This window comes from Alosa sapidissima, chromosome 15 (assembly GCF_018492685.1).
Source record: "Alosa sapidissima isolate fAloSap1 chromosome 15, fAloSap1.pri, whole genome shotgun sequence".
Lineage (NCBI taxonomy): Eukaryota > Metazoa > Chordata > Actinopteri > Clupeiformes > Clupeidae > Alosa > Alosa sapidissima.
This window is the reverse complement of record NC_055971.1, coordinates 35174739-35192999: the sequence shown is the minus strand read 5'-3', so window position 1 is coordinate 35192999 and position 18261 is coordinate 35174739. Positions and strand designations below refer to the sequence as shown.

General features: G+C 42.9%; 1 protein-coding gene and 1 long non-coding RNA gene across 11 annotated transcripts in view; one reads left to right on the top strand and one right to left on the bottom strand.

Moving 5' to 3' along the window:
• The window catches only part of LOC121683726 (ferroxidase HEPHL1-like), a 98080-nt gene extending 97244 nt beyond the window's left edge, over positions 1 to 836 (bottom strand). For 3 of the 10 annotated variants that reach the window (XM_042063496.1, XM_042063495.1, XM_042063497.1), the window contains exon 1: positions 537 to 828. In XM_042063496.1, the coding sequence (XP_041919430.1) occupies positions 537 to 664 (128 nt within the window). In that variant the 5' untranslated portion in view covers positions 665 to 828. Of the gene's footprint in view, positions 1 to 536 lie in introns of all 10 variants that reach the window. The other 7 variants (XM_042063490.1, XM_042063491.1, XM_042063492.1 and 4 more) reach the window with 4 other exon arrangements.
• On the top strand, positions 33 to 15027 carry LOC121683746. Its single transcript, XR_006022894.1, has 3 exons — positions 33 to 120; positions 11159 to 11170; positions 15016 to 15027. It is a non-coding gene; the product is annotated as an uncharacterized LOC121683746 (long non-coding RNA).
• Positions 15028 to 18261: the final 3234 nt, after the last annotated feature.

Sequence of the window (18261 nt, the reverse complement as noted above, 5' to 3'; positions counted from 1 at the left end):
TGTTGGGCCGGAGGCCCAGCCAGAACTGGGCCAACACTCACAAAACCCTGAGGCAAGGTAGTGGGCCACAGGTGGGCCGGTCAAATTTTGCTATCTGGGTAGGCTCTTCCTTATGGCCTTGTGGGATGTTATGGGAACAACAACTGGAGTTATTCTGCCCTGGCAGTAGGCTAGGCTATTTCCGCCCTGGCATGATTACACTCAACCACCGGTGGCTATAAGAACACCAAAATTTGACTTAAATGGATTAAAATGTTATATTATAATATTTAATATTTGGAAGTTACAGAAGGCTGGCTGGTCATGAATGTCAGAATGATTAATGTGTCTAAACAGCAAACTAGCTCAACTAGCTCGACTCTTAAGTTAAGTAACGACTTCTGCTTTTCTAAAGTTAAGAGTTTAGCTAGCTAACGACATAGGCTTAGCCTACATGTGGGGTGGCCAACTGCTTGGGAAACATTAAATCCTCCCCGTCTCTCCATACACACACACACACACACACACACACACACACTCAGCGCTATTTTACTCACTCTTGACCAGGCTCATAATCCCAGTTTTCCTCGCGGATTCCGATATAGTATGTCCGTGTGACGCCTCCGGCCAAAGGCAGCAGCAGCAGCAGCGCGACGGGGGTGAGGAGGGAGACGCGGGAGACCATCGTCCAAACTGGGGGGTTCAACGCATTTGATTCGAAGACGCAGAGGAATTTTGTCTTCTCATCCTCAAATCAAAACCGAAACTGAATTCCCGGTCTTGTGCCTTCTGCTTTCTCCGCCTCCTCCTTGCGCGTGCATGCTACCACCACAGCAGCAGTTGTCACTTGTCAGACATTCACAAACAAGTCGTTTTAGGCGGTTTGAAGTCATTTTTCATATACGCCATGAGCGCTAGCTACTCGGACAAAAGACATGTAAAAAAATAGGCCTATTACTTGCTATGTTTTGGAAAACTAGCATTAAACTGGATTCGATCCCGCAAAATCAATCCCTATATCACTCTCCAGCCTGACTGTAGGCCTACTCAACGAGCCAACTTACCCCTGGCTATTACGCGATGCAATTAACTATAGTAGTCTACCATCAATCAATAACGTAGGCAACACCCCGATAACATGTCCTGAGGAAGGCTATCTGAAACGTGTGTTGTCTGAAAAGTGGTTGCCCTTCATCTAAAACAACTGGTTACCTTGGGCTGCTGTAGTCTGAACAATTTAAGTAGGCTACTATTCTACTGTATGTGGTTGATCACCTAAAAATAAAAGATGTATTGGGTGATGACGTTATTATAGTAGACTTAAATTCTGAGAAATGTAATGCCACGAGAAGAAACTATCTATTTTAGCGCACCAGCCCGCGATGCCTTCAAGGATTGAATGCAGAGTTGGCAAAAATTAGCGTAGCCTATTTTTCAAGTCAATAAACGTTCTTAATTTTCGAATGTCTGTGTCAGGGACCATTTGACTTTTCAAAACCATAGGCCTGGTAGTCGCTCAGACAAGGAGTTATTAGATAAGGGCAATACCATTTGTGTCACCTAATGCAAGACAAAATGTTGCCACGGTGTTGTTTACGTGGTTAATGCTATAACGTTTGCAAAAATGTAGCCTATATTTTACATGTCTTTTGTCCGAGTGGTTGTAGTGATCATGGAGTGTAGTGATCATGACGTAGGCCTACAGTAGATATGACTGATGCGACTTCAAATCCGTCTAAAACAACTTGTTTGTGAATGTTCCACAACTCCTGCAGCTGTTGTGAGGAAAGCAGTAGGTGGGAAAAAGCAGAAGGCACACAACACCGGGAACTGAATACGCCTCCTGCCGCTTGGGTCTTATGGCAAGCCGTTCAGGACATAACGTCTGTCAAAATAACGCCTCCACGTGTAGATTTTTTACTTCTTCAGGAGTAAAAAATAGACGTCTGAGCGTCAGACGTCATATTTTTACGTGTGCCACGCGCAAAAACTTTGCGTCTGACATCAGAAGTAAAAAAATGACATGTGGGTGATTTGCTGCAATGCCAGAGCCTTTGTGCCAGAGTAGATGCAGCCGCTATAGTTGCAGCAGAAGAAACAAGATGCCAGAGCAATGTGCAGCATATTCCTGCTCAAATCGGCGGACCATCGCAAACAGGGCTCGGGGGATTACTTTTCACAAGTAAGATTTAACATTATCGTACTATTGGTTGTATTTTGTGAATGCAATATTACCAGAGAGTTGAAAAGGAGCAAGGATCTTTGTTATTACTGTATGTAAATCGTAGCCAGCTAGCTAGGCTACTTGCTAGGTGTTCAGGTGTTCACCCGGCTATGAACTGAGACTTGATAAGTCATATTCCATAACACTGACTTACATTACAACTGACACAAGAATGCTATTGTAGAAATGAATCGGGCAGTTGCTACTTGTAGCTTAGCTAGTAATAAGTGTGTTGGTGGTAGCTTCACTATTTCCTGAATAAAGTAACTTTTCAATAGCTTAACTTCTTTATATGAAGTAGCTTGGCCAAACAAGCTACACTTTTGTCATGTGAAATTAGCACAATTTAAAGTAGCTTCCTATGTAGTGAACTAGCCTACTGCTGTGTTTGTGTTACTAAGCTTGCTACATTTGACTGGGGTGGTAGTTTTGTGTAGTGAAGTTTTATTCATGGCAGAGTAACTGATAGTTTTGCTCACTACAATTCCCAAGTAGCTTGCCCAACACTGTATTATTCACATGTAATTCACTCTTAACAAAAATAAGATGCATCTCAAATCCCTTTTTATTCATTTATTTATTTTATATCTCTCCAGAACAACGGCCTTGCTCAAGGACTACCACGAATGAGCTGAACGGTCTCCTCACACCCCTGGAACTGAGGAAGGTGCAGCTCTACATTGCATTACTGCAGGGCATCTGCTAGACTGTGACTGAATATTTGATTTATGAGCTCCACCTTCATCACATTTTTGGGATGGCAACTGCTCTGCCCATGACCGGAAAGCAAGGGTGTGCAAACTGCCCAACGCATCACCGGTTCCTCACTCCCCTCCATCGAGGCCATCCAGGGCAAGCGATGCTTGCATAAGGCGCGCAGCATCATCAAAGACTGTTCTCACCCCAACCACAGACTGTTCACCCCACTCCCCTCAGGGAGGCGTTACAGGTCTCTCTGCACCCGTAACCACGTAGCCTACTTGGAATAGCCTACCCCTCAGGTGTCTGAATGGCTGATCTCATTTAAATGTTTATGGAACCTTTCTGTATAAGTATATATACACTCTTTTGATCCCGTGAGGGAAATTTGGTCTCTGCATTTATCCAAATCTGTGAATTAGTGAAACACACACAGCACACAGTGAATACACAGTGAGGTGAAGCACACACTAACCCCGAGCAGTGAGCTACCTGCAACAGCAGCGCTCGGGGAGCAGTAAGGGGGTTAGGTGCCTTGCTCAAGGGCACTTCAGCCGTGGATGTGGGCATGGAAGAGCAGTGCTCAACCACTTCCCCTGCCCACATTTTTCCTACTGATCGAGTGTGAGATCAGCCATTCAGACACCTGAGGGGTATGTAACCCAGGTTTACAAACTAACCTATGAACCCAAAATAAGATCAATAATAATAAACATCAAAACAGTGTTTAGTTTATTGATTTATATTTTATTGAAACTAAGAAAGAAGTGACAACAGAAAATATGCATTGCAGATATTTGATTAAGAAGTGAATAAAAATGAACTCTATAGCTTTAAAATAGTATAGCTTTAATGACTAGGAAAATGTTAGAGCTCCCTCTACAGGATGTAGTGAGAGGAAACAGGGAATCGAAACTTAACTAAGAATTCGTCAGTCCAGAAAAGAAAGAGAACGAAGACGGAGGGAAAAAGAAGCGCTGAGAAAACGATAGAGTGAGAACATTAAAATAAACCAATTGCGACTAAACGACCTGGTTAAAGTCAGTTTAGGTCAAGATTTAAAGTATTATACTTTCAGATACCGTTTGTGTGAAACGAAACGTGCTGTTTAAAGCTACAGCCTTTTATGTTTTTTGTCTAATTGAGTGCTAGCTCCAGAGTATAGCCTGCATCGTCATTGACTAGCATATCTGTTTTGAGATTTTTCTTTTGAATTTCATCAGTTATTACAACGTCAGTTTTCAGAAAAGACTTTATTGAAGATTTGCCTTTCTCAGTTTGATTGAACGACACAAACTTTTATTGCTTTGAACTGAATGCTTCGTCTGACATGGACAACACATGTAACGACAACGACAAGATGGCGAGCCTACCCAACGAGACAAGATGGATTCTACTACACACAGAGGATTAGCCCGACTGGAAGCGTAACGTTAACTAACTTTCTCTTTTTTCCAGTTCTCCATTTCTACAATAAGAGTAAATTGACTCAGAGTAGAAGAGCTGATACAGGAAACATGGTTGTGTGTATTTTAATATTCATAGTGGCTTAACCCTCTAGGCGCCACGGTCGACTTTTGTCGACAAGATGTGTTACTGAATAAAACGGCCGATTTAGTCAAATAGGGTGTCATATTTCGTTCGACCTCCACTCCACTCTGTGGCAGACATGTCATACGTCATCCCTGAGTCCAAAAAAGGGCATGCTTTAAACAAAACCTTTACGCTACAGCGCATTGAATCAGTGCGTGCAATAACGGAGCTAGTGTGCCTGTGAGCCACTTTATCAGAGCGATATTGTCAACGTCAGCGAGTATTTGCATTAGATTATCGTCTAATGGCATCAAAAAAGTTTACCCGAAATGAAGTGTTGGGTCTTCTATTCGCGGACCTTGATTCTGAAGGGGAATATCTGCCTTCAGAAAATGACGGTGATTCGTTTAGTGAGGCTTCAGATGCGTCCGTGCCTTGCAATGATGCAGCTGGACAAAGTGAGAGTTTACTCCATAGTTTAGCTTACACCAAGCACAAACGTTGAATCGTTTGCCCAATGTCACTGGTGGGAATAATGTTTCACGGGTTTGGAGTGTTCATCGTGAAATTAGCAGGGTGTTAGTGGTGTGGCGAACGAGGCTGGAGGTAGCCTAATGTCCATGTAGCGCTAGCTTCTGTCTTCTGGACGTGTGCTTCTCCGCAATCGCGGCGACAGTAACGTGGTGGAGCCTTTGTCTAATGCCACTGGGTATGTTAGACGAGGTCGAAGTGCTCATAGGACAGTTAGGGGGGAACGTAGAGGCAATGTGGGGAGTCGCAATGAGAATGACAGTAGGCCTAGTCCGAGCTGCGCAAATTCTCTCCACTAGACGCGAGCGCGAGGCAGATCTGGCCATGCTGCTCGCAACAGGAGCAGAGGTGGTGACACGGGGCAGGAGAGCCATTAGGCCAAGCATAGTCTATCACAAGATGATGGGAATGCCGGCCATGTATGGATATGGATAGTCATTATCTCTACAGCAAAAGGCCTGCTACAAAAAAAAAATTTGTCAGCCATTTATTAGTAATGATTTACACTGTTGATTATCTATTTCCCTGACCATTTAGGACAGACATGTCAAAGTCAAGGCTCGAATGAATTATCTACGGCCCCCGGGATGATATTTGATTAGTATTAGAACCGGCCCACAGGCCACAGCCGTCAGCTGCTGTTTTGCACCCACCAGTACTCCATTCCCCACAATGCAACGGTAGCCTGCGAACTCACTGCGGCGCCGCAAGTGGGCCTCGGCTTCATTATTCATCAGTATTCAGTCAGGGCAGATGTCAACTTTCAGCTACCCCCCTCCCCAGTGTTGTGTACCCCGGTCTTTCAGTGTCCCGGGAATCCTTGTTGGTGCACGGTCACTAAATGTACACATAAATTATTTTATTGTAAGGCCCCCCATGAACGAAAGTTCACAAAACTTGGCATGCATTCGGAGGGTGTCATAATGATCCTACACTTTCAATTTTGTGCAGTTTTGACCATGTCAGCCAGAGATATTGTGATGAAAACACCTAATTTTTTGCTTTTTCATTTTTTACTAGGTGGCGCTATACATGAAATAAGTGGTAATGGGATGGGTTGACATGCCCCCTTAAGACCAACATACAAAAAAAAGGTGGACCTCCTAGGCCCTACGGTTCTCGAGATATTCACAGAAAACGGTCTCCGGCCACCTACAGGCCAGTTGGTGTATAGTAACATAAATTAATTTATTGTGTGGCCCCCCATGAACGGAATTCCACGAAACTTGGCGTGCATTCAGAGGGTGTCATAATGATCCTACACTTCCAATTTCGTGCAGTTTAGACTATGTTAGGTCACAGATACCTGCGATTACAACACCTCATTTTTACTTTTTTGTGTTTAACTAGGTGGCGCTATACATGAAATGAGTGTTTATGGAATGGGTTGACATGGCCCCTTGAGATCAACATACAAAAAAAATGGTCCTCCTAAACCTTACGGTTCTCGAGATATTCACAGAAAACTGTGTCTGCCCTACCCTCCTTTCGGGGGGTGCAGTCCAGCGGGAGGGCTACAGATCAAAACGAAAAACGATGGTTCCATGCTATCCATATGGGGTTACATGCCCACCAAGTTTCGGCTACCCCGGTCTTTCAGTGTCCCGGGAATCATTGACGGAAATTTGGACATGCGAAAAAGAAAAAAAGAAAGAAAAATCTGACTAAACCTATATTTGCAAATTAATAATTATAAATATATTTCGGTTTCTAATTGATATTTACACTTCTAACCACCTTACATCCATATTTTAAAATGCCCAAGGCAGAAAATACATAAATTAAAAGTCAATTTGCAGCCATGTGCACGTAAGTAAAAGTCACACAACACCTGCAGATAATAGCACTTTTTGACGAGTCAGCTGAGAATATGTAGCCTTTGATTTTCATGGGGGGGGGGGGGGGTCCTTGTTAGTTTACGCAAACCAAGCCAAGAAGGCTGATTCTGATTTTGATAATATGATCTGCACAAAAGATAAACTTAGGTAAACAACGATGTTAATATTGTTGTCAAAATCTTAACCCAGATTCGAACTCTTGGACAGGGGACTGGTAACTGCTGTGCAACGGCGGCTGTCATCTGCCGGCCTTAACGCAATGCGCCACAGAAGTATGTGCTGGTGCCCGTTCACATGCTACTAAACGTCATTAACCACCTTAGTCCAGACTACTGAAGTTTGGAAACTATCATGGTCCAAACTTACAGTACTATGTAAGTACGACAGTTTTGGGAAACAGTCGTAACTTACATGTTGGTTAGTTGAACGATGCATCCTGTTAGTAAAAAGCTAACCTCCGTAGTTGTACGGGAAACGCACCCCAGATCAGCTTGTAGGCCATTAGCAATCTGTTTATTTTATTTTATGAAGCCTACACAGTAGATCACATGCCACATTCTCAATAGACAGATGCAATAGCCATTGGTCAAGTATTGAGTACAAAGCAATTAAGATACTACCCTATACAAAAAGTACTTCATACTATCATAAAAATTCATTAAAACGAATAGCATTTTGCAACTTGACAAAACACTGGATTAAATATCGTAGGCACAGGAGAAAACTTGTACATCCATTGGCCCGTGGGGAGATCACATGCCAGTTGCCTCTCCCTTCAGTGCTATGACTCGTTCGGCTGCGAGCTTGTTTCGCCAAAAAAAAACTATTGCAGATATCAATGCGTCTTTGTTCATGGGTTTGGCCTCACAACAGAGGCTTAGACAACTATGACCCACGTTTTGGTTTCGTAATTTGCCCTACTTGCCCTGACTGCAATGTCAATTGACTGCTTGACAGGTTATTTTTTATTTTTCTGTACAATAAACAAATACATCCGCTTTATGCCGCAGAAGCACTTGGCCAGCCTATAGAACGGGCACATTTTGGAGAGAATAGAGAATGTACGCACGCAAGAATCTGTAGGCTATTTGTGGCTGGTTACCAGCAAACAATGTTTAATGCATTAACTCAAGACGTCTAAACAATACAAACAGAAAGGATGCAGCAAGCAGCAAATGTAGAAGAGTCATTTCCAGTGGAAGAACAAAATGCTGAATGAAGCCCAAAGATATGAAGGCATATCTGGCAAGTTGTTATTTTTTGAAGACGTAAATGGTTGGGCTATAGGCCTAGTTTGCAAGAAGGAGACATAAAGTGTGAGCATGCCACACTATCCACAGCTGTGGTTGCGGAGGGGGTAGGAGGATTACTGTTAGTGCAGGATTTATATAAAATTCTTCAACAGAAGGCCTGCCGCGAATGCAGGCTTGAATGCAGGCTTGCCCAAAAAAAAAGGCCTGTGGTTTGCCTTTTTTGTCTTGCTGTTGTAATGTAACCTATCCGTCTGCCACTTCGGATCTTAGGCCAGCTCGTAGCGTAGGCTACTGAAACTGATTTGGAAATTGCTTGTAGCCTATGAAGAGTTAAACAGGAAATTTGAGATAGGCCTTGTCAGCAACAGACAGGTTCGTTTATAAACAGGGTTGGAATTATAGCGCAAGCCTTTGAAGATCTCCATATGGATAAAACTTAAGCTACAACCAGGTAAGGAGTTTAGCACGTATCCAGAAATATTTTTGAAAAGAAATTATTTATAGGCATAGGTTAGGTCTACAGTAAGTCTGTAGGCTATGGGATGGATAGCCCATCTGAATGTTTTTGGATGCCGCCTGTGATTTATTATTTTTGGGCATAGCTACGGTATAGGCTAAATCAAGGGGAAATAATGAGTACGTCTATTCTAAGGTAAAGTCCACAAAAATAGATTTGATAGGCCCACCAAACACTGCCGGAACTTTAAGAACGAACGATATTTTGCGTTCCGAACCGGTTCAGGACCGATATGTTGGTGGCGGAACGCATGCAAGAACGAAAACGTTAAACATAGGCTTACCTGAACCGTTCGGAACGTTTGAAAAATTATTTCGTTTTCAAGCCCTGTTTACAACTAACATTACATTTAATTAAACTGCTTATAGGCTATGCCGAAATAGTTTCAACATTTTGAATATCAATGTCGGGTGAATTAGGAAATGCCTTATGGCTGAAAGCTGCTTGGGATCCCCCCTGTCAAGCAATAACCATACAAAAAGTTAAAAACAGATGACATGATGCGCGTCACTGACATAATGCGCAAATAATATAGCCTAGATATTCCAATATATTCGAATACGTGTGTTTATTTTAGAGGGGATATTCGAACGTCATTTTTGAGCAATTTTGACAGCCCTAGTCCACTGTAGGCTTCGCCAATCGTCTATTAACACCTTCCACCTAACCCCGGTGAGTGGGGGTCACTATAATGCGTGTGAAATAGCACCATTGAGTAGCCTATGCGAAATAGCCTTAAAATCGTTCCGGTGTTGTGTGCCTTCTGGTTTCTCCACCTACTGGTTTCCTTGCGCACAATTCACAAACAAGTTGTTTTAGGCGGTTTGGAGTCGCTTTTCATACGCCATGAGTGCTCGGCTACATTACAGCCACTCGGACAAAGGACATGTAAAAAAAATATGTGTTGAAAACTAGCATTAAACTGGATTCAATCCCGCAAAAATGCAACACACGCGTGACTCTATCCATCCTGATTCCCTACTCTTTGAGCCAACTAATATGTTACACGAATCAATTAACTATTGTAGGCTACCATTAATTAATAACGTAGGCAACACCCAGGTAACATGTTGTCCAGGCTATCTGAAACAAGGGGTTGCCTCTTATCTACAACAACTGGTTACCTTGGGCTGCTACAGTCGTCATGCACTGTGCACAGTAGGCCTATGCTACTCTTTGTGGTTGATCAACTAAAAATAAAAGATGTATTTGGTGATGACGTTATTGTAGGCCTAGTAGACCTAAATTCTGAGAAATTAAATGGTACGAGAAACGATCTACATAGCGCACCAGACCGCGATGTCTTCAAGGGTTGAATGAAGGGAGTTTGCAAAAATTAGTGTATTTTTCAAGTCAATAAACGTTCTTAATTTTCAAATGTCTTTGTCAGGGAACATCTGACTTTTAAAAACCATAGGCCTGGTAGTCGCTCAGACTCAGAAGGAGTTATAAGATAAAGGCAATACCATTTGTGTCACCTAATGCAGTTTAAACATTCGGGGCTGAAGACCCGACAAAGCCTTGCGTTAATTCTTCAGGTGGGAAGTGTCAGGAATTTTCATACGAGAGACGCTCTCGTTGGTGGTTAGTATATGAAGTAGGGAATTGACAGCAACATATCCAATCACATTATGAGAGATGCTGAATTTAACATAAACTGCGATGTTTGATTTTAAATTAATGTAAATTTAGCCGGGACTGTAAGCTGGCACACGTGGGTGCTCGATGTTTTCAGTGGGTGCCCGAGAGATGGAGCACCCACGGTATCGGCGCCTATGACAAGCGTATCTCGCGGTTGCATCCATTACAAACAAACATGCAATGTGAACGTCTGGGATTGGGGAGAGCACTAAATGCTCTTCTGAATAAGCACAAAGTCAAGCCTTTAAATGAAAAACACTCTTTAATAATCAAAGAAATAAATGCTAATGAAGTAAACTTGTGACCATCAAAAATAGTTTATCGCCTGTAACTCCGTGATAACAGGACGTAACAGGAAGGCATTTGGCTGAGCAACGGAGGTTAATATGCTCTATATTTTGTCCAAATGATGTCTGTCTATCATCGTTGCACTCGGAGAAAACCAGAATGTTTAATTTGTCCTGTGTTTCTTCTACGGCTGCAAACGGGATTCTTTATTAGGGCAGGGCAGGCATATTTCTGGCTATTAAATTATTTCTAAACCAGTCTGCTAAAGTCTGTAGTGAAGTCTGTGTAGGGTTTTCCAGCTCCATTTCTTTTTACGAGACACCCTGCTCACTTGAGACCTCTGCCGGTTGTTGCAGCGTCACTGGAAAAATACAAATTAAAGTCGCGTGATCCCGCGCGCGGTCCGCGAGGGAAGCTGGCCAAGTCGAAGCACTGCCCACTGTACAGCTATGTGCAGTGTGGTAACAGTACCATTGTAGTGCAGAAACAGTAACATTATAATAGTATTAAGAATAAGTGTATGTGCAGGATGAAGAGCAGTAGAATATGGCTATGGATAAGTTTGTAAATAAATAGACACTATAGATGGGATAGGGTAGTGCAGTTGTGAGGGGGTGGGGTGGGGGATGTCCGTCTCCTTGTTGTCCCTGTCAAGGCTGCCATGGTGGTATAGTATATAGTATAAGTATATACTCTACAACCATGGCAGCCTTGAGTCACCATGGTCGTGGACACCTCAACAAGCACAGACAAGGAGGCATCAGGCGGGGGCGGGGGGTGATGGGGGCTTAAGTTCGTTGGATGTCACCGGGATGCAGAGCTAGAGTTTAGTAGGGTGACAGTCGCAGGAAAGAAGCTTCCTCTGAACCTGCTGGTTCAGGTGCGGAGAGACCTGTAAAGCCTCCCTGAGGAGAGTGGGGTGAACAGTCTGTGGTTGGGGTGAGAACAGTCTTTGATGATGCTGAGCACCTTACGCAAGCATTGCTTGCTCTGGATGGCCTCGATGGAGGGGAGTGAGGAACCGGTGATGCGTTGGGCAGTTTTCACCACCCTTTGCAGTGCTTTCCGGTCATAGGCAGAGCAGTTGCCATTCCAAAAAGGTGATGAAGGTGGAGCTCATAAATCAAATATTTATTCACATTGTAGCAGATGCCCTGCAGTACTACAATGTAGAGCTGCACCTTCCTCAGTTCCAGGGGTGTGAGGAGACCGTTCAGTTAATTTGTGGTAGTCCTTGAGCAAGGCAGTTCTGGGGGGATATAAAATAAATAAATGAATGAAAACCCAGATAGCAATTTCCTTTGGGCCGGATCCATATAAAAGCCTTTAGATCCGCCTCTAGCGGACATACGGTATCTGAATGTGGGCCAGGTCTGCTCCTGATACAGGTTTCAGCTCTGCTAGCAATGCTGTTTTATCACCGGTTTACAGATTTGTCCCAGGTCCAATTTCCGCAACTCAACTGGAAGTCAGGAGATGCGTTTAAAATACAAAACACTGATTTGGCCCAAACCTGTGATACGGATATGAGCCGAAGGACCATTTTTTCACAGCAGACCCAGGTGGTAATGATATTAATTAAGGTGCTGATTCTGCTAAATTGACTGTCCTTTCCCTACTTTATTGTCAACTGGCTGCTAAAGAAAAAAAAAGGTATTTTGGAATGGCACAAATTTAGAAACCATGGGGGTGCACTATGTTCCCATGGCCACTTCATTTCTACAGTAAGGCTGGAAAAGAAGATATAGTTGGTTCAATATTGATCATGTTCGTTTCATTATTTTTATTATTACCTAGCAGTGGTAAAAGTAGTCAATTGTTGTTTGTGTTTCTGTTTGTGTCAGATCTAACAGTGCTATGAGACAACCCCACATTCTTGCCACGCATGCAGAAGTCCAAGCAGTAACGTTAATCAAGGATCTTTGGTTTGCTCACTATCAATCTTTTGACATGATTTGCCAGCCTGGGGTTGGACTAGGACAGCCCAACTTTTCAAGGTAGGCTATCTGCTTTATATCTCTGTTGGTATATTCAGAGACAACAACAAGCAACCGAGCGATTGATAACTTTACTGTAAGGTTATAGCCTACTATTATTTTCCAGCAATATGGGCTACTAGCTTAGCTTAAGCAAAACAGCCATCACAACTATTTTGGAAAAAACAGTGATAACACTAACAGGATCACTGATGATAAAAAACGTGTGTAATTGTGACTTAGCCTATTTGCAAAAAGGAATAAATGGCTAATGTTTATTTTGTGGTTGTTTCAGATTGACCATGGAGATGACTGAGGAAGACAGCCTGAATATCGATGGGAACAGTGGAATTAACACGACTTAAACTTTGTCTGGGATTGCACTTCTACAGCCAGGTTGTTGAATAAAAAAATAATAAGACACTTATGTGTAAAGTTTTTTTACCCCCATCTTGTGTTTGTAGCCTAGCTTATGTTTATCAGTTGAGCTGTTGGGAAAACGTTACGAACTTTAGCCTGGGTGAACCTATAACAAACCTGTTAGCAAATGTGTAGCAAACAGATTTTTCAGGATAATTAATTATTCCGTACAGCTCTGGCATCTTGTTTCTTCTGCTGCAACTATAGCGGCTGCATTTCCTGTTTCCAGCAGCCAATGCTGTGTCTACTCTGGCACAAAGGCTCTGGCATTGCAGCAAATCACCCACATGTAATTTTTTTACTTCTGACGTTAGATGCAAAGTTTTTGCGCGTGGCACACTTAAAAATATGACGTCTGACGCTCAGACGTCTATTTTTTACTCCTGAAGAAGTAAAAAATCTACACGTGGAGGCGTTATTTTGACAGACGTTATGTCCTAAACGGCTTGCCATAGCATCTTGACGTCTACCAACTGTCAATATCGGATAGTTGTGAAAATCCCCAGATGACGAAACTGCTACCAGCCTAGTGTGTGTGTGTTAAGAGGCGTGTGCGAGGTGGCGTGTGTGTGTGTGTGTGTTAAGAGGCGTGTCCGAGGTGGTGTGTGTGTGTGTGTGTGCGTGCGTGCAGGCGCTCCAGAGCGAGTTTCAAAGTGCAGGGGCCAGATAAGCCCCCCCCCCCCCACACACACACACCTTATATCGCGTGCACTGTTATTCTCTCTCCTGTGCAAACACAATGCGCTCCAAATAACCTCCTAGTGCATAATTATGCTTCATAAAGTTGAAAAAATGCATGTGGTTATTTTACAGAAAAATATATATAGCCTACAGTCATGTGGTCATTGGACTAGTGCACAGTTGGGAGGTTATGGTAGGCCAACATGGAGTGAATATAATACACACGGGAGATTCTCTCTGCACTTGTAGCAGCTACACCTACAGGCGCCACGGCTACAGACCGCTGATCATTTCAGACCAAACGCACATTTGCCAGGGCTTGCCCCGCATGTCATTTTAAAAGACAGACAAAGCATATTTTAAGCTAAACAAAACATATTTGTAGCCCTGATTGTGGTTCATGACACTGCTTATCAAAGAAGACGCAGCCCCAGATAGCAAGCAGAGTCGGCCCGATTCTGGCTGAGTGCTGGCAAGGTCGGCTGAGGTCCAGGTTGGCTGAAACACAGCAAACAGTCAGCCCGATCCTGGCTGAGTGCTGCCACTGTCGGCTGAAACACAGCAAACACAGTCGGCCCGATCCTGGCTGAGTGCTGCCACTGTCGGCTGAAACACAGCAAACACAGTCGGCCCGATCCTGGCTGAGTGCTGCCACTGTCGGCGGAGTTCCACTGAGGCACTGTCCCCTTGAATGGGCCGACACTGACACGCAGTAGTTGGGCTGATTACTGTGTTTTTTTACTTGGCCCGATTGTAGTTTACTCGCAGTAGTTGGGCTGATTACTGGGTTTTTTTACTTGGCCCGTTTGTAGTTTACACGCAGTAGTTGGGCTGATTACTGTGTTTTTTTACTTGGCCCGATTGTAGTTTACTCGCAGTAGTTGGGCTAATTACTTTGGTCTGATGACCCGATTGCTATTCGGCCCGATTGTGGTCTGATGGGCTACTGCACTACAGTGTTTAAAGCAAGTTGGGCAGACGGATCTCATACAGTGTGTGGCCCAATACTTTAGGACGGGCATTGATCAGTATCGTTGCTGTTGGCAGACACTATAAATGTACATGGCCCAATTCTGCAAAGTGACTGTCGGCCCATTACATGTGGAAGAGCAAGAGCGGTAGAACAACTAGTATCAGAAGATTGAAACCAGAACGGCGCGAAACTGTCTTGTTTTGGAACTGTCTGTGGTAAGTAAATAAAATAACCGCAGAACTGTTGCCATGGGGAAGTTAGTTTTACTCTTTACTCTTTACCTTTGAATTCAAATAATAGGCGAGTGCAGAATGCATGCAGTCACAAGCAGGTTTTAGTAAAACAAGGTTTAGTGGAAGTTTGAAGTTTTGCTGCTTGCTGTTAAAGGGAATGACCACTGATGTCACTCTAATTGATTTAAAGGCTGTTACGTCCAAAACACACCCATGACTGATTAAGAAGTGGAAGAATGGCCTCAGCAGTGGTGCAACTGGCTGGGGCACCTGCACCGCACGCCGGCGACCCGGGTTTGACTTCTCGCCCCGTGGACATTTCCGGATCCCACCCCGACTCTCTCCCACTCACTTCCTGTCACTCTCCACTGTCCTGTCGCATTAAAGGCATAAAAGCCCCAAAAAATATACTTTAAAAAAAAGAAACAGAAGAACAACCCTTTTGAACAATGCGCCTGACGTTTGATAACAAAATCACTGGACACGCCCCTAAATGTATTTAAACTTTTTGCCTCTGACCATCCGTTTCTGATCGCCAAGATAGGGGGCCTAATCTTGACTCATGACTCATTTCCTTATTAATGACCTCCATTTGAACTTCAATGACCTCTGTTTTAATAAATAATTAACTTAATCTTGAAGTTCAAACCTAATGACTCACGAATAATCACATTTGCCCTTACCTCACTGTAGCCTGTAAGATCATTTAAACAACATGATCTTCAAATGGGATGGAACTTCACTGTAGCCAAGCATCATGATCTTCAAATGGAATGAAACTTCACTGTAGCCAAACATCATTATCTTCAAATGGGATGACTTTCTGCCTCAACATGCTGTAGCCAATCATCATGGAGTAAGATCATTTACACAGTAGTCATATTTTTACATGTTTGTGTTTATTTTGTCTTGTCTCTTTGGTTGAATAAACTGAATAAATGCTGATTTTTTTCTAGTGCACTCTTCATTCAAATTTCCAGATGGTACTATACATTTTAGGGATTGTGTTATATTATATTATATCATATTGTGTTACATTATATTGTATTATATGGTTCTGTTAATATGCAACTGTACTGCATGCATTACACAGCCTGGTAACGTGCACCTGTGGTGCATTCTTTAGAATGACCGTTGGGATGCGCTCTATGGAATCAGAATAGACTCATATGTCAATTTTACAAATATGCACTACACTTACAAATCTATTCTACGGGTACAGATTGATTTTACAGCTACAAATCATCCCACAGTTACAAATATTAAAATAGCAGCATTAGAATGTTTCTAGGATTTTTGAATTTGTTGTTGTTGTGACCCTGGAAACATCATGTCTTGTGCTGATTGGTTCCTGATTTTTATCTCTTTGCATGTAATTGATTCCGGAATGCTAATCTCTCCTCCTAACCCTAACATTTCAGGTGTGTTTGCCAAGGTCAGAGGTCAATTTTGAGCGGCTACCCACCTTTCAACAAATCATATTGGCTGTGTCTCAGATGGCGTACTTCTGCACTTACGATACCTCATTTGAGTGCATGAGTGAACTGAGCATTCCGACGGCGTGGAGGGTCCTGCTCATCTCCAGGTGGTGACGCAGCTGAGTGTGGAACGCTGGACACTTTACGCCCTCAACAGACGCCATCTTGGCCACACAGTGGAAGGGGACGGAGCATTTTCAAAGTCGTGGTAGTGCAACCCGTAGTCACGGTTGAGACATGTGGAGCAGCAGCAGTGGAAAACACACTTTACAGAGGTGCAAGCAAGTTATAACATAAACGGTTCATGTTTTGACACAGTACGACCATGTCACTGTCCAATAGAGGATAAAGTTATATTTAAATGTTGCGATCGTCATATCCGTGCACAGAGTTGGTGTTTAATTTCAGACGATTCTGAGGAAATGTTCTGTTGAAATATTCTGTTGAAATGTACGCACTTCACGAGTAAGCACACAGCACACACACGGCTCAGCATTTAAGCGTACTGGCGGAAGTACACCATCTGAGACAGTGTATGATTAGCCTAATCTGTGGTAATGATTATGCCAATATTGGGCAGCACTTTAATAAGGAATAAAGGCCATAGTGGGTTAATAAGTTAATAAATATGGGTTAATAAGGAATAAAGGCCATAGTGGGTTAATAAGGTCATGGTTAATAAGGAATAAATTAAGAGCCATCGAGGGGGTATCGGTGTTCGCCATTGGAGGGTTTATAACACACTACGACTTGACGGTAATTGATTTCGGATGGCTCTTAATTTATTCGGCTGCACGATTATGGCCAAAATGATAAATATAATTATTTTGATACATTTTGAGATCACGATTATTTATCACAATTTGCATTACTTTCAATGACAAAATATTTTTTTCTCTAAACATACTGGACTTGGTTAGCCTGGGTGCCATTCCGAACTTAGTCCCGCCCACAACATTTGAGGTCGGGAAGTTTGGTCTGGCATATATATCGGGCGGACCAATCAAATCAGGCTTTACGATGATGGACAGGTGAGCAACAGCGCCTGGTCTATCACGTCATCTTCATCTGATCACGCTTTGATTAGGCTTATTTTGAAACAAAAACGCTGTGGCTAGAAGGATACATGGCTTTTAAGACCCCATATGGAAAATTCATATTATTTAATGAGGTTGTATCACTGAAAACGATTATTTCTGAAGACTTTGGCCAAAGTTGAGATGTGGGAAAACTCGTGGTTTCACATTCATCAAGGGAAAACAACGCTGTTGCATTGTGACATGTTCCCTCGTTCGTTTGAAATCTCTGATTGACCACCTGTTCGAGGGATTTGCGACAGCCTTTCCCAGCTGTTTAACATGTTTGTAGCATATCACTGTTCAACAGAATTATTTTAAAAACGGAGGGGATATAGGAGCAGAAGGATGGTTCGTGTGTTTTCTTCCTACACCTCACGGTAAGCTATTTTGTTGCTCTGATTGGTTAGGTCTATCCAATTGAGTGCAGAGGCATTCCCCCCTGTATCGGTTGAAACACGCCCCATAATTACGTCCCAATAGAGCAGTATCAGACTCATATTCTGACTAGAATTGAGTATGACTACGTCAGGTTAGGACTTGGTATCTGGCTCACTCAAATTTTTCCCTTGCATTTACTGCCCCTGAATTACTGTAAATATAGACTTGGCTTCCGAACTATTTTTGTGTGTACTTTGTTAATATTTTGGGAAACTGTGAGTGAGGGGGCTACAACCGCACAGCCCAGACTGCTGAAGTGCCAAGAGGACACAGCAAATGAACGTTGTAGGCCAACGTTACTTGTCCAATGTGATTGTTGAACGGTGCTGGCCAGAAATGAATAAAATAAAATCGTCATGTCGACAATAAACTCGAAATTACAAGAATAAAGTTGAAATATCATGTCGGCTTTAATCTCGATGTGTCAATATTAAACTCCACATTTTGAGAATAAAGTACATCATATTGTGATACTCCGGA